The sequence below is a fragment of the Podarcis raffonei genome, chromosome 16 (genome assembly GCF_027172205.1).
Source record: "Podarcis raffonei isolate rPodRaf1 chromosome 16, rPodRaf1.pri, whole genome shotgun sequence".
NCBI lineage: Eukaryota > Metazoa > Chordata > Lepidosauria > Squamata > Lacertidae > Podarcis > Podarcis raffonei.
Window position 1 is genome coordinate 18,209,401 of NC_070617.1, and position 24,842 is coordinate 18,234,242.

The 24,842-nt window shown below is 47.2% G+C and overlaps 2 protein-coding genes across 5 annotated transcripts in view; both read left to right on the forward strand.

Annotated features, from left to right (window-relative positions):
* Window positions 1-24,842, forward strand: part of LOC128403475 (ras-related protein Rab-11A-like) — a 211,216-nt gene that overhangs the window by 95,355 nt on the left and 91,019 nt on the right. The gene's annotated exons all lie outside the window — the stretch shown is intronic.
* Window positions 1-24,842, forward strand: part of LMNA (lamin A/C) — a 79,819-nt gene that overhangs the window by 18,173 nt on the left and 36,804 nt on the right. The window contains exon 1 of one of the 4 annotated variants that reach the window (XM_053368264.1): window positions 17,323-18,158. The exons of 1 other annotated variant lie outside the window; for it this stretch is intronic. In XM_053368264.1, the coding sequence (XP_053224239.1) occupies window positions 17,809-18,158 (350 nt within the window). In that variant the 5' untranslated portion in view covers window positions 17,323-17,808. Of the gene's footprint in view, window positions 1-17,322; window positions 18,159-24,842 lie in introns of those variants that run through there. 2 more of the 4 variants (XM_053368262.1, XM_053368263.1) reach the window with 2 other exon arrangements.

Consider the following 24,842-nt stretch of genomic DNA (forward strand, 5'->3'; position numbering starts at 1 on the left):
GAGGGTGAATGGCCTGGCCATTCCACATAGAGTACAGGTAAGGAATCGTCTGGCCCAATGGGCCGGATCCTCTTAGTCAGGCTTCCTCAACCTCGGCCCTCCAGATGTTTAGAGACTACAATTCCCATCATCCCTGACCACTGCTCCTGCTAGCTAAGGATCATGGGAGTTGTAAGTTGCTCTTAGTCATCTTTCTGCTGGCAGGCTAAGATCTTCCCATTCAGACAGGCCTTTGGAAACTAAGGTGCCAACACTGCTGATCACTGGGCTGCTGCCAGAGCAAAATGATATTTTAATGGCTAGTCTTAACATGTTCTGATGTATTTTAATTATTGTTTTTAACAATTTTTTCTTTGTATTTTATAAATGTTGAAAGCCACCTTGAATCCTAGCTTGCAGGAAAGGTGGGATATAAATAAATTAACTAGATAAATAAAAAAACAACATTTACTGCTCCTTCCCCACTGCGAGCCGATGCGTTCAGCTTCCAATGCAGGGAGATAGCAACCAAGCAGGATTGAAACCTCGCCCCATTGTGCACCAGCTGACTGAACAGGGAGATCTACTCTGCTTCCTGCAGGGTTTCGGGTGAACAAGTGCACTCCTGCTTCCCTCATGCATTGGCTGTCTAAGAAGCCAATCCATCTGTGTGTCTGCGTTCCCCATCCCTGACATAGAGAGATGCCGCATTTGGGAGATCCCATGGATATATTCTTACTTTAACAGCAAATGTTTAAGGCCATGGCATGGCATACGTGTTGGAGGCAAAATGAAGGAGACCCAGATGCTGGAAACCACAGCAGGGCAGAGTTGCTGTTGTGTTCAAGTCCTGTTTGCAGGCTTTTCATAATGGTCATCTGGCTGGCCAGTGTGAAAAGAGGATGCTGTACTAGATGGGCCATCCTCTTGTGTTCTTATTAGATGCTGGGCTAATATACCGTATTTTTCACTCTATAAGACGCACCAGACCGTAAGACGCACCTAGTTTTTGGAAGAGGAAAACAAGAAAAAAAATATTCTAAATCTCAGAAGCCAGAACAACAAGAGGGATCGCTGCGCAGCAAAAGCAGCAATCCCTCTTGCTGTTCTGGCTTCTGGGATAGCTGTGCAGCCTGCATTCGCTCCATAAGACGCACACACATTTCCCCTTACTTTTTAGGAGGGAAAAAGTGAGTCTTATAGAGCAAAAAATACGGTAGCTTAGCCCTGGCTCCAAACAATTAAAAAAAAACACCAACTTGTATTTGAACTTATATCCTTTCCACAGAGAAAAGTTGATATGATTTTGCAGTTGGTGATACTTTGTTTTTTCTGATACTTAAAAAGCATATTCCTTAAAAGAGGAGAGGAGAGGAGAGTTCTCCCATGCCTGGGAATACATTCTTGTATTGTACATGGATCACATTGTTTTAGCTACATAAGCTTGCTTAGGATTGCTAGGTATTTTGTGGAAGCGAGAAGTGTTTTCTAAAAGGAAGCTGGATTTCAACAGAAGAAGATGGTGGAAGATACAGCTGCTCTGGCCTAGCATGACATAGGAGAGGCTCTGCCTTGATTTGTTTTATTTTATTTTTTGCCTCCCACTTGGCTTGGCATTTTTTGGTAAGAATGAGTCACATCCACTGACTTTGTGAATTGGCCCCCGTCCTGATCCTCTGCACTCTGAATTCACAGGGGAGATCTGGGAAGCAGATGGATGTGAAGGGTCTTGGCTAGGAGGAAAGTGTGGCATTGGGTGGGGTGACTTGAAACCCAGATAAGGAGACAGACAGACAGACAGAGAGCAACGTTTGCTCTCTTATTTATTGAAAGTTGAATCCATCTTAAATGGAAACTGAATGAGAGCTGGCCAGAGCAAAAACCTGTTTTCCGTTAAGCACAGTGGAACAATTTGTATTCCTGTGGCTTTGGCACATGACCTTTCTTTCTTTCCTTCTTTCCTTCTTTCCTTCTTCCCTGTCCTGTTTTTTTTTTTTTACAAGCATGTATGTCCCATAGTCCATCTAATTCCTAATGACTTTGGTGTCCCATTTTACTGCAAAGTGTGTGTGTGTGTGTGTGTGTGTGTGTGTGTGTGTGTCTATGTGTGTATCCCTTCCAGCTGTGTTCCAAAGAACTGTTCTCTTCATCTGCCAAGGGCAGTTTGCAGAAATCCTCAACCCTCCAGCACGTTGTAAACATATGCATCCATCTCTCCATGTAAACATCATGCTCATTTTCAGCTGTATTTTTAATCAGTATGATCTGCACATATATCAAAGGGGACTGGTAATATTTCTATACAATCAGCCCATGGGGGCGCCATCTTGTGGTCTTCGGCCGCTCGAGGCAGTCGCCTCACCTTGCCTCCTGAGAGAGCTGGCTCTGATACAGTGGTACCTCTGGATACGAACTTAATTCGTTCCGGAGATCCGTTCTTAAGCTGAAACCGTTCTTATCCTGAGACACGCTTTCGCTAATGGAACTTCCCGCTGCGCAAACGCCTCCGGCGCACAAGTTCAGTTTGCATCTTGGGACAAAGTTCAAAACCAAGAGCAGCTACTTCCAGGTTAGCAGAGCTCGTAACCTGAAGTGTTCGTAACCAGAGGTACCACTGTATTTATCCATATCTGGGCCAGTTGTAATAGGTAGGCAGGCAGGCAGGCAAGTGGAGGCAGCTGAGGACAGACAGGGTGATACTAGGGCTGTGTCCCATTTGCCTTCATGGGCAGCCTCCACTGTCTGAACTCCAGTGAACTCCAGCTCAGTGGCAGAGCATCTACTTTGCATGCAGCCAATCCCAGCTTCAGTTCCCCAAGGGCGCCTCCATCTAAACGGATCAAGGTGGATGGTGATGGGAAAGAGACCTTTTCCTGGTCTGAGACTTTGGAGGGAAGCTGCCAAGTCAGAGAAGACAACACGTTAGGAAGAACTTTCTGACACAGTAAGAGCTGTTTGACAGTGGAACAAACTACTTTGGACTACTCTCCTTTCTTGGGGGATTTTAGGCAGAAGTTGGATGGCCATCTGTCAGAGATTCTTTACCTATGATTCCTGCAATGCAGGGATTGGACTGGATGACCCTTGAGCTCTCTTCCAACTCTACAATGCTATGATTCTAACATTGTTCTAGGTGGGCCAGCAGCCTTGTCTGGTGCAGGGCTACTTCCCCTGCTCTGAAATTCAGAAGCAGATCCTCTGGAGGCAAACTCCAAAGAGACGTCTTACTTTGACAAAGCTAAGCCCTGGTTTCTTTCAAGCCCTCTAATTTTCTTTTAATTGCTCCAGATCAGTTCCTGTCTCAATCTGCAGCTCCAGCTTGTCCCCACCCCCACCCCCTCTCAGGAAGTCAAGGGCAGATGAGAGCACTCAGCTTTTCAATCCCAACTGCTTTGGTTCCACAGTCGCTGTCTGCAAAGATGCTCCATTGTTCCAGACTCAAGACAGAAGCTGTTGTCTGTGCAAACAGGAGAATCACAATCCCCTCTTGCCTGGAATGTTCTTTGATTTGGCCTGGAAAGCAAAATGGGCCTGATTCCAAGCGGTTTCCAATCCAGGTGAAAACCTGTTGATACCTGAATGCTGAAGTTGGGTGCTTCCTGGGCCAACTTTTCCATCCCATGTTAGGTATTCCATCTGGCAGGAGCTGGCAAAATCCACAAAGCTGTTGCACAATCCATGTTTTCTGTGCTGTGGTTTGTGGGTGCTGGGACTTGAACAAGGGGAGAGTTGTGAGAATGGGTGCCATGTGGTGGTTGAAAGCATCAGCTGTGAGCCAGGAAGCTTCTGATTAGGAAGATAGTCAGACTATTGGTCCGTCTAGCTCAATACTGTTGACATTGGCCATCAGCAACTCTCCAGTGTTTCAGACAAGGGTCTCTCCTAGCCCTACGTGAAGATGGCTGTGGCTTGAACATAGTAGATGCTCTACCATTGAGCTACAGTGTGCTACCTAAACATAAAGTAAGACTCTAGCCCTTATGTTTCCAAATGAAGGACCAAATTAAATAGGCAGCTGCCTTCTGCAGAGGCAGGCTATTGACCTGCCTAGCTCAGTGTTGACACTGATTGGCAGCAGCTCTCCAGAGGGTTCCTTAAGCTCTTCCTGGAGATGCCAGGGATTGAACCTAGGACCTTCTGCGTGCAAAACATGGGCTCAACCATTCAGCCACAACCTTGCTGCAGATGCATATGCTGTGCATATATTAGTGAAAATATATACTTACGGAAATGTAATATAGTAGGGGAACGTGCATACAGAAACACAGTGGAACCCCGGTTGTCGAACGCTTCGGAAGTCAAACGTTTTGACTTTTGAACACAGATAACTTGGAAGTGAATGCTTCTGTTTTCGAACGTGCCTCAGAAGTCGAACGTTTTGGAAGTTGAACGGTTTTCCGGAACAGATTACGTTCGACAACCAAGGTTCCACTGTATGTATATCAGAATATATTCGCACCCGAGTGCTGATGAATTTTTATGTTGAGTTTAGATGGGGATGGGGGAAGCATATGGAAATGTGGAGAACTTTTTTTAAGACTAGAAAAAGAAGAAACTGAGAGAAACTGAAATTGGCAGATTCACCCACCCTTCTAACCACAGGGATTCCAGTTATTCAGAACAAACTCCAGAATGCGCAAGACCTGGTGCCAGTCCACCTCTGCAATCCTCCACATTGACTCAACCTGGATGGGCAGAGAGCTCTGCCCATGAGCTGTCCTTCCACTTGTCGCAAGGCTCTGTGGCTATGTGGTTTCTTTCTTTCTTGGGGAGACGGGCATATTTGGGGAAGGTTTCTGAAAGTTGCAGGGAGGATGCTGAAAGCGTGGAGTCCGAGACTGGTTATGTAGGGAGGAGGAAAACATTTCTGCTCATTGACAACTGGTGACTCATTCCTGCCATGAGTGAGATATATTAGATTACTCGTTCATAAAAGGCTCTGTGTGTGTGTGTGTGTGTGTGTGCGTGTGTGTGTGTGCGCGCGCATGTTGCCATGGCGCCGGAATGAGTCACTCCCGTGCTGCTGGGAAACCAGATGTGGGTTTCCCCTTTATTTTTAATTAAGGTTTGGAAGGGATGTTTGGTCTCCTTGTTAGCAGCCTGGTTGATAGGTCTGCTTTAGCAGCAGAAGGAGAGGATAGTGTGGGGTGTACCATTACAGGCTGCTGGGGGGTGCATCATTTTTTTAATGCTCTCCCTCGGTTTGTTTTTTGAACACAACCCAGCAGCTACCATTTCCAGCAAGTAAAAAAATATTAACACACCAGGAAGTAAAGGTTTTTAGGTTAAGCCAGGCTGCTCTGCTAGTTTTTCGTTTTTCTTGCAGGGTTTGTTTTTTCTTTTTGTTCTGCACAGTGTGAATGAGTTAAAAAGAGAGAATGATCCCCTGCCACAGGCAGCCTGAAGTGGTACAGCCCTGCCATGCCATCGAATTCAGCTGCAATGTGTAGACTCAGCCACACCTTGGAACTGCTCAGGCTCAGTTTTATTTATTTTATTTTTATTTGATCCATGACATTTATACACCGCTCGATTGCTTAAAAAACAAACCACTCAAGGTGGTCTATGAAAAAGAATAAAATTATCAGTGAAAACAGTTAAAACAATTGGTGGTAAGATAAAAACGGATTAAAACACATGCAAGTATTCTACATATCTGAGTAGGCTTATCTGAACAAAAAAAGGTATTAGCAGGTGCCAAAAAGCGTACAGTGATGTAATTAGGCAGGGAGTTCCAAAGTGTAGGTGCTGCCACTGTAAAAGGTTGCTTTCACAGATAGAAATAAGGATATGTTTACAACATCCCTCTTATTATATGAAGGCAGGCTGTTTGACCACACACACAGGGGCACAAACCCCAGGGAGCCCTGTGGGCCCAGGCACCCACAAAACATTTTCTATGGGTGCCCGGCCTCACCCTGCGCCGTGCACCTGCCACTGGTTATTCTCACAGTGGCCAGCCAGATGCCTGTGGGAAAGGAAACCTGCAAGCAGGATCTGAGCACAAGAGCATTCTCCTGTCCTGTGGCTTCTAGCAACTGGTATTCAGAAGAGGCAGAGCATAGCCATTGTGGTTGGTAGCCATTAATAGTCTTACCCTCCATGAATTTCCTGTGTCTTCTTTTAAAGCCATCCATGTTGGTGGCCATCCCTGACTCCTGTGGGAACAAGCGCCATAGCTTAGTTATGCGCCGTGTCAGGAAGTCCTTTCTTTTACCTGTCCTGAATCCTCCTATAATTCAGCTTCACTGGATGTTCACTAAGAATAAGAACTAGAATAAGAATAGTAGTCCTATGAGAGAGGGAGAAAAACCTTTCTCCATCCACTTTCTCCATACCATGCAGAATTGTATCAGATTCTATCATTGTCACCTCTTATTTGCCTTTTTCTCTAAACGAAAATGTCCAAAATTGCCAAGTATCCAGTGGTACCTTGGGTTACATACGCTTCAGGTTACAGACTCCGCTAACCCAGAAATAGTGCTTCAGGTTAAGAACTTTGCTTCAGAATGAGAACAGAAATCGTGCTCCAGCAGCGTGGCGGCAACAGGAGGCCCTATTAGCTAAAGTGGTGCTTCAGGTTAAGAACAGTTTCAGGTTAAGAACGGACCTCCAGAACAAATTAAGTACTTAACCCGAGGTACCACTGTATAGCCCTTGCAAAGTAACTAAAAAGAAAGAACGAAAGCAAAGAGTTGGTGAAACCAGCACATTTTCAGAAAGGCGATTCCTGTAGACTTGACTCACATGTTAGCTTACACCAGTGGTAGCCAATATGGTGCCCTCCAGATGTCACTGGAATGCAGCCTCCACCATCTCTGACCTTTGACCATGCTTGCTTGGGCTGATGGGAGTTGGGAGTCCAACACCATCTGGAGCAAACTATGTGGGTTACACACATTCCTGTTTTTTCAGTCATGGATATTTGTTGCCAGGGCCAGCCCACCCATGAGGCAAGGTTGAGACAGCTGCCTAAGACAGCAGGCTCCACAGGGACAGCAGATATGGATGTAGATACTTTTTCCTCCACAGTTCCTAATGTGGGTCTTCACTAACCCCTTCTTCCCTGGTGAAGAGTGGGGTGCCATTTTGTGGTTCGCCTCAGGTGCCACAATGTATTGGACCGGCCCTGTTTTTGGTGTTATTCTATACACACCAGTGAGTAGAGTTTGATAGAATATAGGTGCATTTCTGCTCCCTTCTTTCACTCCCTTCCCTCAGTCACTCCTTCCCCCTCCCCTCTGCTGTTTTTCCCCATTCTGGGCAGGTAGGATGTGCACAGGTAGTTTTGTACTTGCATGCGGTGCTTTTTGGGAGTGGGGGTGTTAAAAATTGATGTGCCAATTCTCATATGCTGGGGAGGGGGGTTGTCATGGGTGCCAGCACACAAAAAAAACAAACAAACAAATTTCTTTCCAGTAGCACCTTAAAGACCAACTAAGTTAGTTCTTGGTATGAGCTTTCGTGTGCATGCACACTTCTTCAGATACACTAGTGTATCTGAAGAAGTGTGCATGCACACGAAAGCTCATACCAAGAACTAACTTAGTTGGTCTTTAAGGTGCTACTGGAAAGAAATTTGTTTGTTTGTTTGTTTTGAGTATGGCAGACCAACACGGCTACCTTTCTGTAACTAGCACACAAAAAGAGAGAGAAGTGATGGTATTCTGTACCATCTTTGAGTGCTGCCACAAAAAAACACTGACTGAATGTGCATACCTTAAAAAATAATGAAAACCCAAGTTTGCAAGAGGAAACTTTACCATTCCTTATTGTGTTTCACAATAGGCAAAATGGGGGCTTGTGTCTCTGGAAAATCCAATTCTGTTTGTGTGGGGGTTTTTTCATTTTCATTTTTAAACTAAGGTCTTGCACAAAAGCTCTTATATCTAACTATAATGACCTGCTGTTTGATTTGGTGGGGTCGTGGCTGGGTGCCAACATCCAGGAACATCCAGAACCATAGGTCCCTGTAATCATTAACGGCGCAACCACACACACACAAACCCTCACCCAAAAATAATATTAAAATCACTGTTGAAATAAGGACAAAGAGGTCTTGTCCACGACCATCTTATTAAATAAAATTTCTAAAGGGTGTATTGTGATTACAGTAGTTGAGATAGTTCCTCCCCGCCCCGGACATTTATTCTGTAGAGATCTTGACAGAACAACTCTTCCAAACTGGGTTCGCTGCAATGTGGGTGAGTTTTCAGCATGCAGCAGTTGCCATAAATTGCTTTCTTTCGTTTGTTCATTTGATATTGAGGGCTCTTGGGTACAAAACGGCTAGGTTGTGCTGAGGCAAGGAGCAAATTGAAGTCGGGATGCGGCCAGTGCTTTTTTTTTTTCCTTAAAAAATGTTTAGGGGTTGTTAAATGTTTGGAAAAGTCAGAAGCCCAAGGCAGTATAAGTTCCTCAACTACGTTTATTCAACATTGACAGTAACAATGGCTCATAGGGGGGAAAAAACCCGAACTCACAGGACTTCACAATAAAAAGCCCCAACAAGAACTGACCGTTGACAGTTAGAACGCGCCTTGTAACATAAAAAGTGTTAAACCCAATACATAAACATTCCTCCCCCCAACTTCCTAACAAAAGGAACAAACATAGTCATCAAGGTGTGCCGGCCTTTTCCGCTCCCGCTGGGACCGTTGCGGTTCCTGTGCCAGAGTGGGTGACCCAGGAGGTTCCTCCGGTACCCGCGGTCTGAGTGGGACGGTCAGCGAGACCAGCTCCGAAGGGGTCACTGCCAATGGAGCCACTGAGGATTCCGGCCTGAAGTCGCCCTGCTGGGGTAACTCAGTCACCAGCAACGCGTCTGGTTCCCACCCTGGCCTGGGCACAAAATCTCCCAAAGTACCCATTTCTCTGTCCTCTGGTTCTGCTTGAAGTTCCATGTTCGGAGGTGCTCTGGCTCTGAACTGGTCAAGGTGTCTCTTCCAAACGATTCCCCCCTCCAAACCTACCTCGTAGGAAACCAGACCTGTACAGCGGGCAGTAATACTGGGACCCAACCCTGTCCGGGCCCATAATTTCAGATGTACACAGTGTCCCCCGGGGAGAACCCTCTTGGACCCCCCCGCCAGATCACTGCAGCCATTCTGCAGGATGGCTCATATCCAAGTCCAGTGGCGGCCGACTATGACTGGTGGCCATCCTTGGACCTGGAGCAGTCACTTGTGCAATTGTGGGTGGTTGTGAAGACGTGGCAGGTGCGGTCTCATTTCCGGGACTATTTGCTGAGTCCAGCATGGTGGTGAGGTCACCCTTACTGTGAGGCGGCAGGCGGCGGCACTGCGGTGTGGTCTTGGGCCTCTGGTAGCCGGCGGGAACTCATGCATCCCATCCTTGTTGCCAATGTTAAATGTTCGGAAAAGTCAGAAGCCCAAGTAGTTAAGTTCCTCAACTACGTTCCTCAAGCCCGTAGTTAAGTTCCTCAACTACGTTTATTCAAAGTTGTCAGTAACATTATCAGTAACAATGGCTCACTCATAGGAAAACAAAACCCGAACTCACAGGACTTCACAATAAAAAGCCCCAACAAAAACTACCGTTGTTGACAGTTGACAGTTGAAAGTGCATGCGCTTACTTGCCATTAGAACGTTCGTCTAACAACGCTTATACGATTGGTTAGAACGCGCCTTGCAACATAAAAAGTGTTAAACCCAATACATAACAGGGGTACTCTCATTTTCCTACTCATATTGAAATACAGTGGTACCTCAGGTTACATACGCTTCAGGTTACATATGCTTCAGGTTACAGACTCTGCTAACCCAGAAATAGTGCTTCAGGTTAAGAACTTTGCTTCAGGATGAGAACAGAAATCATGGTCTGGTGGTGCGGCAGCAGCAGGAGACCCCATTAGCTAAAGTGGTGCTTCAGGTTACGAACAGTTTCAGGTCAAGTACGGACCTCCGGAACGAATTAAGTACTTAAACCTGAGGTACCACTGTACTGCCCCTCAGTGAGGCCAAACTTAGAGTCACAAAATGTTTAGGGGTATGTGTACCACCGAGTACCCCCAGAAAAAAAGCCCTGGGTGCGGCAACAGATACTGACCTTTGAAATGCCACCACACTCTTGACAAACCAAGGAGTTTGCCAAGTGTCTTTATGAAATATGGTTTATTTACAACCTGAAGCCTTCAATGGAGGGAGTACAGAACATTACACCTGAAAAGTGTCTCTTTTTACATCTCCCATTGCTCCAGCTGGCTTGGGTCCAGAGCAGAGGTCAGCCATGTTCCCCAGTCTCTGGTTGCAGCCTCTCCCAGCCAACCTGCATGGAGTGCGGCCTGCTCCCTCCTCCTCCTCCTTGGAAGCCTTTTCAGAAAACAACTCTTCCCCTTCCATTTTCAGCACAGCCACCCACCCAGGTAAACCTTCATTTCAAAAGCCTCCTGCAAAAGGCACTTTTTCCTGTGGTGACATCACTGTAACCCTGGCAAACTCCTCCCCCCATTCCTTCTGTATCTATCCACTAAGTATTATTTGCATTGTCAAATTGCTCTTAACGGCCCAATGCTCTGCAAAGCCTTTATTTTTATGTTGTGACTGGCATCTTCCCTTAATAGAGTGAAACCTTGGTTCTTGAATAGCTTATTGACGAACAAATTGGCTCCCAAATGCCAAAAACCCGGAAGTAGGTGTTCCTGTTTTCAAACATTTTTCGGAAGCAGAGCGTCCAATGCAGCTGTCGGCTATTGTTTCCGGGGTGCCTGCGACAACTGGAAGCCGCTCCCTGGTTTCCGAACGTTCCATGAGTTGAACGGACTTCTGAAATGAATTACGGTAAGTTCGAGAACCAAGGTTCCACTGTACTCAAAACATTAGCTAAATTATAACATTTGCTAATTTTAGATTTTAGGAGGATCTGCCACCACCACCCCAGCTCATAACATCACCCTCCCCTTAGAAACGTGCATCTGACCACGTACAATCCATAAGAATATCTGTTATGTTCTGAGCTGAATCCTAGAACAATAGGATCCAGAATGCAGCTGTCCGATTGGTCCGTAGGAGCCACCCAATCCAGCTCCAGGTGGAAGTGAATCAGCGACCTGATTGGCCTGCAGGAGCAGCCAATCAGGCTCCTGGAGGAAGTGAATCCGCAACCTGATTGGCCTACAGGAGCAGCCCAGAATTAGCCGATCATGCAGGGCCCGTTGTGTAAATAATGTATATATAGCTAGACGTTTGCTACTATGAGCTGAATAAAGAGCATGAAATTCACACTCTACTCCAAGTATATTTCAATATCCTATAGAAAAATAACAGAAAAAGTTTATGGGAGCACATTTCTCGTAACTCAGCGCAGTGCTGATTGCTTCCAACCATCTCTTGTTCTCCAAGCCTCCTCCTTCCTTCTTGGATGCATATCTAATCAAATCTGCATTTCAAAGACATTTTTCACACACAATGATTATTTGAGCAATTCTAACAACAACAAATTATTCACCAGTTCCCAACCCCAAAAGCAGGTAAAAAGCACAAATTAACAGCATTCCTTGCAGGAAAAATAAGCAATATCTGAAAATAGACCTAAACTTTTCCTGCTCCCCGGCCAGCCAGCTGCCTGCATGGTTGTTTGCCTTGGGGTTTCACAGAGTTATTCTTTGTGAATCACACAGTTACATGGGGATGTTTGTGGCGTTTTCACAAAGTTCAAGCAAGTTAAGCAGTTATTCTGGGGCTCAAAATCACAAGTTCAGTCTCTCCGGGATCCGTCTATTACTTTTTGGCCTTTCCAAGAGTTATGGGTCAGAACCTCCAACCCCCATCCCACCCCAGTCCCCAAACAGCTTCTGCAGCCACTTCAAGACGTAATTTCAGGATCACATCTGTTTCTTCTCTGGAACATTGGAGATCCCTTCCATTTCTTTGCCCTTTGGCCCAGTCCACTTCATCTCCTGCCCCCAAACTCCAAATCAGAATTTTGCCACCAGGCTTTATCTGGTAGTATCCCAATTCAGAATTCACTGGCCTACCCCACCAAAATTGGGGGCCAGAATTCCCCTCTTTGCTAACTCCCAGCATCTCTGGAACACTTTATGGAGCTAAACAAGGGCACGTAAACCAGTAATTCTTGCTCCCCAATCCCACAAGACTTTGGGTGACCCTGGCTGTTGCCCCCAGCATTGGAACTGCTTCCCCATCCCACCAGGCCATATTGGGGCACCCAAGGGGCAAAATCACTGGTGACCTTCATCTCACCCAACCCAACAGGAGTCTTCTGCACTTCTGATGCACATAGACACACCTCTTCTTGGAGCTTTCCTTGCATGTTCTCCCCACTGCAGGAAACACTGCCAGACTGCTTTCTTCCTCCATCACAAATCCAGCAGGAGCCTGTGCCCCCCCCCCCGTTTTCTCCTTGGGTGAACAAGAAACCACTGTCTCTTTCATGGGTACACAGTGTTGTAAACAAAAATTGCCCTTTTCCCTTATGGGGTATCCAAGAGCCCATATAGAGTCCTTACATAGGTTTCTTATTGGTAGAAGAAAATAACAGAGGCCAACCCAGAGAATATTGAGAAGCAAAGCAGCTAGTAAGCTTGATCTTTATTGATCTGTTGCAACAGGGTGCTCCCCTCACTCGCAGGAGAGGAGGAGGACCCAGAAAAATGGCATGCAAGGCCTTATAAAGACTTTTGAAATTGCCACCCTGTAGATCAAGACCACCCCCAGAAACATGATACATACATCACAGAAGGGGTGTAACCTAAGACCACCCCTCAGATACATCACACCTACATCACAGAAAAGGCGGTCTAAAACAGAAATTTGAATATTGTTTTTCTCCTGTTGTTGTTTATCTCCTGTCTGGCAGGTTACTTGATTGGATTGCCTGGGGAGCCCTGCCATTCTTTTGTAGTGATAAATACTTAGTTCCTGGGCCAGGTCACAGGCTCACACCCTATTCATATCTTAAATGTGTCCTTCAGACAGGATTTGTGAGGAAAGAGACAATGGGGAGGTTTCCCACTTTGACCTTGCAGAGAAAACATTTGGTCAGTTTAGGAATCAAAATGGTTCCAGGTTGGCCTTCCTGTGCTGATCTATGTATGTGCTTGGTTGGTACACTTATGAACATTACCATATATCTAAGACCATAAAATTCCTATCACAATAGGAAACTGTTGCCTTCCTTGCAGGTGCTGGCTTCTCCCTCCACCTCTCAGGAACAACTTCCAATCCTGCATGAGCTGATTATTCCAGCCCATTCATCCTGTTGCCAGGCTCCCTCGCCTCCAGCTACTGACTTGCAATTCGTGCCCCCCCCCCCAGGTACACCCCTGGGTCATTTCCAGTCCCTTGCAGCATATCACCAGGCATTCCTCCCGCTGCGCAGGGGGTCACACTTTTCTCCCCAAGGAGACTTTCCATTTATTCTGCTTGCAACCTCTTCACCTGCTGCTCAAACAGCTGGAGTTGCTGCTGGATCATGGTGTCAAACAGCTGGCTCTACTCTCTCAAGTTGTTTGCTCCGCTGCCCCATCAACAGCTTTAGCTGCTCAAGGAGTGTTGCTGTTCCTCCTTCCATTTTGACTCCAGACACTCTTTGCTTGCAGGCCTTTTCTGCCTGAAAACACAGATCTCACATCTGACACCAGTGTTGCTGGCCACCCCAATCTCTGCTGAGCGGTGCAGGGAATTCCAGGGCTCCCTGCCCCCAAACTCATAACATCACTATCCATGCACATTTTTTTAGTGAACATTCCCTAGTAGCTGCTGACAGAGATTTATATGGGGCTTTTGCCCATCAATTGTTCAACTTGCCCTTTTCAATGTTCGTAACACAATTTAGTTCCCACCAGCTGTTTAGATTTTGTTGGGGGCAAACTTGATTCCCAGCAAGGGTTTTGTATAAGAGGGAAATTAATCCAAGCTTGTTTCTGCAGCTCCAGAGGAGAGGACCTGAACCAATGGATTCAAATTACAAGAAGGGAGATTCTGAGTAAACGTTAGGATAGGGCTGCCATATGTCCAGATTTTCCCAGACACCACTGTGATTTCAAAGACGGAATTGATGTTTTTGCTTTTTGAAATAGGGCAACCCTACATTAGGTGGTGGACTCTTTAGCAGTGATTCCTGCATTGCAGGGGGTTGAGATGACCCTTGCGATTCCTGCATTGCAGGGGGTTGAGCTAGATGACCGAGAGCCAGTGTGGTGTAGTGGTTAAGAGCGGTAGTCTCGTAATCTGGGGAACCGGGTTCGCTTCCCCGCTCCTCCACATGCAGCTGCTGGGTGACCTTGGGCCAGTCACACTTCTTTGAAGTCTCTCAGCCCCACTCACCTCACAGAGTGTTTGTTGTGGGGGAGGAAGGGAAAGGAGAATGTTAGCCGCTTTGAGACTCCTTAAAGGGAGTGAAAGGCAGGATATCAAATCCAAACTCTTCTTTTTCTTCTTCTTGCGGTCCCTTCCAGCTCTACAGTTCTATGATTTTATGATTCTAATTCTCCAAAGCACCTTATTCCCAGAACTGTAACTCAGAGGAAAGATCTAGCTGGCTGGATTGGAAACCTAACAGTATGATTTCCAAATGTCTCTGTTTACTAGCGAAATAAGAATAAAAATGGGGTCCCTTCAAGGGGTTCAGCTTCTTAAGGAAGACTGGACCTTTGGAGAGAGCGTACCTTTTAAGGCTCAAACCAGACGGGAAAGGAACAGAGACCAGACCAGGATATACAAAAGCAAAGTGGCTATAAGCCTGGTCTTTATTAAAGCTGTTGCAACAGGGTGCTCCCCCACACACACAGGAGGGGGGGGGAGGGACCCAGGAAAAGGTATGCAAACCCTTATATCAGGGGTCAGCAAACTTTTTCTGTAGGGGCCGGTCCACTGTCCCTCAGACCTTGTGGGAGGTCGGACTATATTTTTTTGGGGGGGAAATAATGAACAAATTCCTATGCCCCACAAATAACCCAGAGATGCATTTTAAATAAAAGGACACATTCTACTCATGTAAAAACATGCTAATTCCCGGACCATCTGTGGGCCGGATTGAGAAGGCAATTGGGCCGAATCCGGCCCCCGGGACTTAGTTTGCTTAGCCGTGCCTTATATAGACATTTTAAATGGCCCGTCCTGGACCCCAAGAGCACCACCCAGATACATCATACCTACATCACAGAAGAGGCGGTCTACAGCAGAAAACCTGTCTTCCAGGTTACCTGAGAATGATAACTGATTACATTATTTGGGCTCACCCTATTCATATCTTAAATGTGCCCTTAAGACAGGATTTGTGGAAGAGACAATGGGGAGATTTCCCATTTCCTTCGACCTTGCAGAGAAATATTTGAGGTCATTTTGGGAGAGAGAAAATGGTTTCAGGAATTTTCTGTGGGTTTCAGACATGTGGTTTACATATTTTGATGGGTTTGCTTGGTACATTTATGAACATCTAATATATATATAACCTTAAAATTCTTATAACACTAGGGACAGTACCTGCTAAATCATCTTGTTTCTTTTCCTTTTGGGGAAGGCTGTGTGAACATTTTACCAGACTTCCTCACCATTCTTCATATTTTCATTTCTCTTTTCCTCAGATCTCAAATTAAATATATGAGGGTGTGTGTGGGTGGGTGTGTATGTATGTGTATATATGTATGTATATATATATATATATATATATATATATATATATATATATGCTTGAGCAGTGATTTTGGATCCCTGCACCCAAAGCTGTGGATATGCTTGGAATCTGACTCTTTGTCGCAGCTTTATGTGGATGTAAGCTCCATCGAACCTAGTGAAACTGAATAGGTTCCATCTTCTGCCCTATACATTTAAAGCACCGTGGTACCACTTTAAGCAGTCATGTCTTCCCCCAAAGAATCCTGGGAAATGTAGTTTGTTAAGGGTGCTGAGAGTTGCTAGGAGGTCCCTATTCCCTCCACAAAGCTATAATTTTCTGAGTGGTTTAATAACCAATCACTCTTCCCAGGAAATTCTGGGAATTGTAGCTCGGTGAAGAGACCATTTCTCCCAAGCGAAGGCATATTTGCATACCAAAATTATACTAGATGAATATAATGATTTACCATCCCTACCCCACCCCACCCTGGAATTGTGGGAATTATAGTTTAGTGAGTGTGCTGGTCTTTTCTATTACTGATTTGGGCCCCTTCAGAAAACTAAAACTCCCAGGGGGTCCCTGAGGAGAAGGGAACGACTCTTAGACAAGTTAAACCAGCCCCATCTTTTGGGCACTGAGGACAAAGCAGTTTCAAAGCTTCACTTGCCCTCCCCCGGCCAGCGCCCTGCTCCAGTGCCAAAAAGTGCACAAGAGCATCCGAAGATGGCAGCCTCTCAAGGCTACCTACAAGCCAAGTGAGGAAAGGCAGAATCTTTTCGCAGGGTTGACCCAGTGTGGACTGTCATTGGCTGCAGAAAGGAGGCTGCAATGAGAGAGTCCTGATAATTTGGAGCAAATTATTCCAGCTGTGGAGGTTCCAAATACAGTTAAAACACATCTCTCACTCACTCACTCACTCACAGTCTCTGCACTGCCAGCCTCTGAATCCTGGAACAGTAGTGAAGGCTGCTGATAACTGTATCCCTGTGACAGGTAAACTACAGTTTCCAGGACTCTTGGGAGTGTTTTAAATGCATGGTGTGCGGCTGTAGCGTGGAGTCGACTTCTCTTTCAGTTCTTGCTACTGGTCAGGGGTGGAGAATTCGTTCTGGCCCTTTTAATGTGGAGAGTTGAAAAAGGAAAGCTTCTTAGCTCCTTTACGAGAGGGGTAAGTACATCGGCCCGCTCTCCCGGGGGTTTCCAGAGATGCATCTATTTTGGCAATGTGGATCTGCTTTTGGGGCTGCAGTATAAGGTATTTTTGTTTGTTTTTATTTTGGAGTGGGGAGATCCAGAGTAGCACTCCCCGGCAACCGTGCTGTCCTCTAGATAAGTTCGCCACCCCCTTTCAGTGTAAGACCTGCACCGTTTGCATTCCTGCTTCCCATACCCACACAGAAACAACTGGCCCTTATTTGTTGCATTCTCCATACCGCACCTTTTTATTCTTCAAGGAGCTCGAGGGGGCGCACATGGTTCTCCCCATCCCACCTCCTCACTTAATCCCCTAGGCATAATCCTACCCTGCGAGGTAGGCTAGGCTGAGAGCCGGCGACTGGGAGCTTTCCTATGCATGGGGATTCGAACCCTCGTCTGGATAGCTCAGAGCGTGATGCTGCAGTTAATGCCAAGGTTGCAGGTTCGATCCCCGTATGGGGCAGCTGCATGCATCTTCCTGCATTGCAGGGGGTTGGACTAGATGGTGCTCAGGGTCCCTTCCAACGAACCCAGCCTTTCTCAACCTTGGGTCCGCATACGCTGTTGGACTACAGCTCCCATCATCCCTGACCACCTTCTCTGCTAGCTTGCGATGGTGGGCGCTGCATTCCAACGCCGCCTGAGAAAAGGCTGCTCTAACCACTAGGCACACAGGCTCCTTGCTCTCTGGAACGTCGAAACTCCCTGAGCGGAGGGGAAGGCAAAGCAGATCGGGAGGAGGGAGGCGGACGAAGAAGGGAAGCATCAGAGAATGTGATGAAACCCCAGTCCTGGGCAGTTTTCCTTTAACTATGCAAATAAGGGGCTGGTTCTATTTGCCTAGCCCCTCCCCTCCTCTTTCCCAGCCTCCCCCGCCTTTTCCCAAAGCTATATGAGCTGCCCTCCAAGCCCGTGACTCAGACCGCCTGTCACTTGGAGAGCCGAGGTGCGTTGGAATTCTTCTGCTTCCTCCAGTGCCGCCGCCGCTTCCCTCGTCGTCCTCGTCCGCCAGGGCCCGAACCCCCGCCTGCGCCATGGAGACCCCCGGCCAGAAGAGGAGCACCCGGAGCGGGGGCACCTCGACCCCGCTCTCGCCGGCCCGCATCACCCGCCTGCAGGAGAAGGAGGATTTGCAGGAGCTGAACGACCGCCTGGCCATCTACATCGACAAGGTGCGCTCCCTCGAGTCCGAGAACGCCGGGCTCCGGCTGCGCATCACCGAGTCCGAGGAGGAGGTGAGCCGCGAGGTCACCGGCATCAAGTCGGCCTACGAGGCGGAGCTGGCCGACGCCCGCAAGACGCTCGATTCGGTGGCCAAGGAGCGGGCGCGCCTCCAGCTGGAGCTGAGCAAAGTCCGCGAGGAGTTCAAGGAGCTCAAGGCCAGGTAGGGCGCCCAGGAAGGGGCTGGCTAGGGGCGCTCGCCCAGGGACCCCGGGTGGAGGGAAGCTTCCTTGGTCCAAACAGCGTTTTCCTCAGCTCCCCCCCCCCAAAAAAGAGAAAATCCCATACACACCTTTGCACGTTTTGGAGTACGTAGTCAGGATTGCGTCAAAAGCGTAAGGCCAGTGGATTGTGGCCCACAAGGATTTTGGGCAGGGACCAAAGCGGGCATGGAAGCTGGCAGCCATCATATGAGCTGGGAGGGCAAAGAATGTCATTCTCTAGCTGGGAAGACTGCGACTCTGTTGTGGGCACAGGAGGAGGCGGCATATTCTTCCCCAAGCTCACGTTCAGGCTTGACAATGAACACTTTCTTTTCCTCTTTTGTGGGCAATTGGTTGTGCGGTTGGCATTGTGGTATCTGTCGCGGCTGCCTGGAATTCCCAGTTTGGCAGTGGAAAGTTTATCTCTGTGGTATGTGGCCAGTGTATCTTAAACAATAGTTGGATGGATCCCCCAAACTTAGAAAGGGAGCTGGGGGCAAGGACCCCAGCTTTATTCTCCTTGGCACTGTAGCTGTGTTCTGTTCAGAATATCTTGGAGTAATCAGAATTTTTAAAAAAACTCTCTTAAATTTCCACCAATGCCATCAAAATTAATATTTTGTATCCATGTCCTGGTTTTGGGTGCATTGGGGAGCAAGCACAGGGGAGGGCTTTGGTGCCGGCAATGAGGCCATGCATAATCGTCTCCATTAAGATTTCATAAATTGCCCCCTCCTTGTGTTGACCAGATTAAGGGGTCCTCAGTGTGGTGCTCTCCAGATGTTTGACTCCAGCTCCTGTCAGCCCTAGTCAGCATGGCCAGTGGAGAGGAACAATGGGCGTTCTAGTCCAAGAACATCTGGAGGGCACCGCGTTGCCTATCCCACTGGAATGAATGGGCATTGCTGAGGTGGCTCCATTAATTTCCATGGATTCACTCTGAGTAAGGCTTGGTTGAAAACAACTCAAGCTGGCTTAAAACACAGCTGGGTCATTTGTTTTCTCAATTTGGAGCCAAGCTGGTTTGGGGGAAAGTGCATTAAAATGCAATATTTCACAAGAAACGTCAGGATAGATGTGGACTGTGGCTCGTGTTGTGCGCACACCGCTTCCCTTACCAGCAGCTAGGAGCGCATTGAGTGCAGACTTGAATGAGAGTGTGTATACACAGCTTAGTCTCCACTCCAAATTGGGCAAGGACTATTTGTGTATGTGGCTGTCTCATGAATTGTCTGAGTGGTTTGCCAAAAGCCTCTGTGTGGCAGATCACCACTGGGTTTGGGGGCCCCAGGAAATGTCAGCAAGCTCTTGGGGCAGACTGTGGGATAGGTGCTTCTCTTATCAAGGCACACCCTTCATTCTCTTGGAGGATTCCCTGGACTTCTAAGCTTAGCAAGTTCTATCTTCAGTAGAACCAAACTATGTTTGCTGCTCTGCTGGTTGGAGAGGAGAACATTCTGTTCTGAAGTGCCCACCTATGACCACTTTTACTCAAGCTGAACCCTTTTCCATCCAGGGGTGCATCTGATTTAAAAAACTGCTTGCTGAATTTGCGCCCGTTCTGACCTTCATTGTCTCCGTTTTAGATTTTTCCTACGCAGCCTTTTCTGTGTTGGCTCAAATAGTCGATTCGGGTGCGGTGGAGGAATTATGCGATTATATATTTTTTCCACTCCGCTCATCCTAAATTTCTGCAACTGGAATAAATTGTGCACACTGGGCAGATTGCGCCACACGCTCAGTTACTGTGCGTTGGCTGCATTTTTGTGGTGGGCCCGGGGGTGGGGAATGCATCTCCTCCACGTTTCTTAGGCATGTGCTGGAGAATGTGAGTTCAGACTTGCAGAGAAACAGGCTGTGCAGAGGGGAAGACCTGGTGGTCATAGCAAAGGAGCAGGAACTATAGCCTATAGTCCCCCCCCCCCACTTCCTCACAACCTCTAATTTCAAAATAGTTTTTTGTGTTCTCTCAGTGCTGAGTTTTGTTATAGTTTTGTTTTTTGGGGGTTTTTTTGCTCTTGAACCAGAAGGACTAGGAACTTCAAAACTCAACATGGAGGTTTTTTGTTTTAAAGGAACCAAGGTGCAGCTGTAGTAACTGTGTTCTGCCCTGCATGGTTTGATAGTGCTGTGCTTGCATGCTGAACAACTGTACCTTCTTTCCTCCTGCCTTCCCTGCCAGTATTCGGCTTCAGGAGGTAACTGAACTCTGATAGGCAGCAGGGAGTGTGGAGGCTACAGCAGCCTTATGCCAAAGTCTGCAGGCCAGTCTCATTTTCCTACAGCTTTTGGCTTTGCTGTGGCTTCCTAGCCTTCTCTGCTGAGAAGCCTTAGAAGTGAGGGCGGGGGAGGTGAGTCGTTGGGTCCTTTCTGAGTAAATTGCAGAGTCCCTTTCCCAGAAATAATGTCTTTTGCAGATGCCGCCTGCATGCAGCTCAGTTTTATATTTAACCTGCATGTGTCCCATTGCAGATCTCGCTTTAGATAACTTTGTGCTCATCTCAATGGCAATGTGAGCCTGTCTCCATTTAGATCATGGGTCTGTTGTGCCATGTGTGGCAGAATCATTTGAAAAGGCTGCAGCACTAGGTGCTGAGCGGCTGCTCTTTATGTGGGCATTTGGGGGGGGGAGGCTGCATTCCCCACCACTTGCAAGTGCTCCATAAAGCACTTCAAAACCAAGCCTGAACATAAGTTTCATAATTGCATGCATGTAGCATACCAGGAAAAAGTTGCAGATTACCCAAGATAACCTTCCCCAGCCTGTTTCACCCTCCAGATGTTTTGGACTACAACTCCCATCAGCCCCAGTCAGTGCAGCCATTGCAGCACCGATGGAAGTTGTAGTTCCAGACATCTGGGGGGCACCAGCTGGGGAAGGCGGGTGAATCTGCCTTGCCTCAGATTACCTCTGAAGTACTCAGATGAACTTCCCAGGTTGTGACTCAAGCTCCCTGGGTGGCCTTGCAGCCCAGACCCACATGCGTTTAATTTTCACATCTAAGCCCCATTTATTTCAGAGGGGTTTGCTCCCAGCTGTCTGTGCTCAGAGTTGCAGCCTTAGTTGGTCTTTAGCTTGGTCCCTCATCTGCCAAATTGGGATGATAGGCCAATATTTCTATCTGATAAGGCTGTGGTACAGGTTATTAAAACAATGTCTGCAAAGCATTTTACAGATTTGAAATGCACTGTGTGAATGACAACTGAAATAATAATAATAATAATAATAATAATAATAATAATAATAATAATAATACTACAGTGGTACCTTGGGTTAAGTACTTAATTCGTTCCGGAGGTCCGTATTTAATCTGAAACTGTTCTTAACCTAAAGCACCACTTTAGCCAATGGGGCCTCCTGCTGCTGCTGCGCTGCCGGAGCACAATTTCTGTTCTCAACCTGAAGCAAAGTTCTTAACCTGAAGCACTATTTCTGGGTTAGCAGAGTATGTAACCTGAAGCGTATGTAACCTGAGGTACCACTGTAATAATAATAGTCAGAGACAGAGACAGGGCAAGGAATGGTTTGCAGTTAATTCCACCCAAGTTGCCGCAGCGCAAGGGTTTTTGCTGGCTTGTTTGCCTGCATAAACCCATTCTTTCTGGCCAAGCTTTTATAAAGACCTGCCTGGTCATCTGGTGTTTATTCCTGATCACCCCAAGTGAGCTGTAGGACTTAATATCCCTTACTGCAGAGCTTCCAAACTTTTCATGTTGGTGACACACATTTTAGACATGCATCATTTCGCCACACAGTAATTCAGTTTTACTAGCAAAGCAGAGGTTAAACTAACCCCTTTCCATCCCCGGGAGAAGCACAGGGAGCTGCATGTTCACTTGAGAAATAGGAGGTAGGGACATTACAGGTGTGTCTTTTATTCTCCTCTGCCCCCAACCTGGTTGAAGATTCATCGGCATTGGTATGCTGTGGCTGATATGATTCATACTGCAAGCCTCAGATTATGGCTTGATAGCAGTTCGGTGTGTTTCATGGGGCGTCTAACCACAGTTGCCACTTCTTTAATATGCTCCTGTGCTTAACTACAATTTAACTAATGCGAAAAGAAACAGTTGTTGTCAACTGCACTTGCATGTTCTGTAGCTTTGCCTCTCTTCTGTAGGAGTAGACAAACTCGGAGCAGCAGGGAATATTTTTGGAAGTCCCGTCTAGCTGCCAGGTGTCTATTTTGTCAGCCATTGTGCTGTGCCCCAGAAGCAGGCAGGCTTTGCAGCCCACGCGTCGGGTCTTGACAACCGTGTGCTTTGTGCCACAAACAGCAGCACATGGGGCCCTTTTGCGTCTCCTCCCGTGGGGCACCGGCTACCTGTCTTTCTGTTTTTGCAAGGCTGGTTGCAAAAGGTTTTCCTTTGCAATTAACCTGTTTGCCTGCCTGCCTCGTCCGACAGCTCGGCAATAGCGGTTGCCAGGGGAGGCAGCAAATGTTTTGAGACTGCAAACAAGAGGCAGTGTGAGTCAGCCGAAGGGAAACTACAATCGTAATTCATTGATTTCGAAGGACAAATAGAAATTCCCCGGCGGAGCTGGGGGGGGGGGGAGAGCTAGACATTGCGTGGGGGTGAGGCGGCTGAAGGGCCCCACCTGTGGTCGGAAGCAAAGTCCTCTACCTTGCAAGCTGTTCCCCTTTTAGTGATAGCTTTTACAAAGATCAAAGCATGCTGCGTGCCGAAGTCTCCCCATCCGTAACAATTGTTTCCCCTTTGAACATATCGCTCGCATTGGAGTCTCTAGAATTCTTGATTCACCAGCTTTCAGTTCCTTTCCGTTTGTGCCTTGCACTCTGATATTTGGTGGTTAATAATAATAATAATAATAGAATATCAGTTTTGCATTACACTTGCCCTGTCTCAGGAATGGATTTTCTCTCTTTTTGACTGGCCAGTGGATCCCCCTCGGAGTGGCTTTTTAGTAGTTAGGGTGCCTGACTTGCATTGCATGCTAGGCCCCACAGAGTGCAACAGGGCATACAAGTAGGCATTCAATAATATCCAGGAGTACATTAATCTGGAGACTGGGTGGAAACAGCCACTCGGTATCTCTGCCACCCAGACTCGGCTTGCACCCTGGCAAGGCAACTATCAGCTTTGTGCAGCTGATTTTCTTCTCTTAACTGTTGTCCAAGACTCTTGTTTGAAAGCAGAGAGGCAAACAAATGGTTCCCGCGGTTAGGAAGCCGGGTAGGATGTGGTCTGTCTCTTCGAGGCTGGCGTGCCCCTAGTTTCTGATGCTTTTGTTAGCTTTCTCCAGCTTATCATTGTGACCATGAGAACCAGAAGTAAATACATCAGGACTTGGCGACAAGCACGTATTCTGGCATTCTCCATCAAGTAGCTGAGTGGAGAGGAGCCCACTTTAATTTTTACCTTTTTGCCACTGCCAAATCAGTTGGGTCTTGGGGGTCTGCATCAGGCCTCCCTCCTGGGTGAGAGGTTAGCCACCCTTGCCATAATCAATAGCCCATTGTAACTTTGATCATGTTGAAATACCCACCTGTGCCAGGACACAAATGGGAGACATCCGTCCCAGTTAGAGTGCAGTGACAGATACACAGCGGATCATGCTAGTTTTTAATCTTTAATTTTTGACTCGGTAAAAAAAATGAGCTTCTTTGCAGCTCTTCCCTATAACAGCGGATAGTCTCCCCAACGCTCTTGCTTACCTTAACCCCACAATGCAGCACACACTGCCCCCCACCCATTCCTGAGATCTTCCCTGTGGCCACACTGATCTTCCGCGTCCTTAAGGTAATTCCCACCCCTGCAACATTTCTTGACTGACCCTTCCCCTTTGGCGACATCGCCATTTAGTCAGAATAGCCCCCTTGAGCAGTGGCTGGCGAAGGAGGTGACCAGGACTCCCAAACAGGCCAGTACAAGTTATATCTTGGCGAACCACTCGCTGCAAGAGTTCTTGGTTGCCTAGAGAGTCAGACCAGCAGCTCAGTTGCTTAGAGCGTGGTGCTGATAATGCCAAGGTTGCAGCTTCGATTCCCATATGGGCTGCATATTCCTGCATTGCAGGGGGTTGGACTAGATGATTCTTGGGGTCCCTTCCAACTCTACAATTCTGTGATCTATGATCTGTGCTGGAGGACTGTGTTCTTGGAGGACTTTTGTGGGCACGTCCAGGTATGTGCTACAAGAAAGGAACACAAGGAAGCTCCAAACAGCCATAGGCTGAGTTGTCATTAAACAGCCTGGAGAGAGGCCAGAGTTGCTGAGCAGGTTTGCTGCAGCAACAGAGCCCCTGTGGTTCTAAAGGAGCTTTGTAGTTAACTTGGTGGGGAGCAAAAATTTGTTCATGCATGCTCAGAGGCACTTTTTCTTTGTTGGCATGCTCTATGCCTTGAGCCCTAACACTTGAATCAGGTTCCAGGCTCCCCTTAAATCTTAGGGCCATGTGCACTGTACTTTGAATGCCTTGTTCTATTCGGTCCAAAGGCCCAGCCTTCTGTTTCCAGCAGTGGTTAGCCAGAAGTGTCCAGGGAGTTTATATGCTGGGCATAAAAGGGTGTGTGGCTTCCTCTTGTCTATCCCCAGCATCTGATATCCAGGTATATTGTGCTCATATTATAACCACTTGCTTACTCACCTGTGTCGAGTAAGGATTGTTTCCAGGTGAGCAG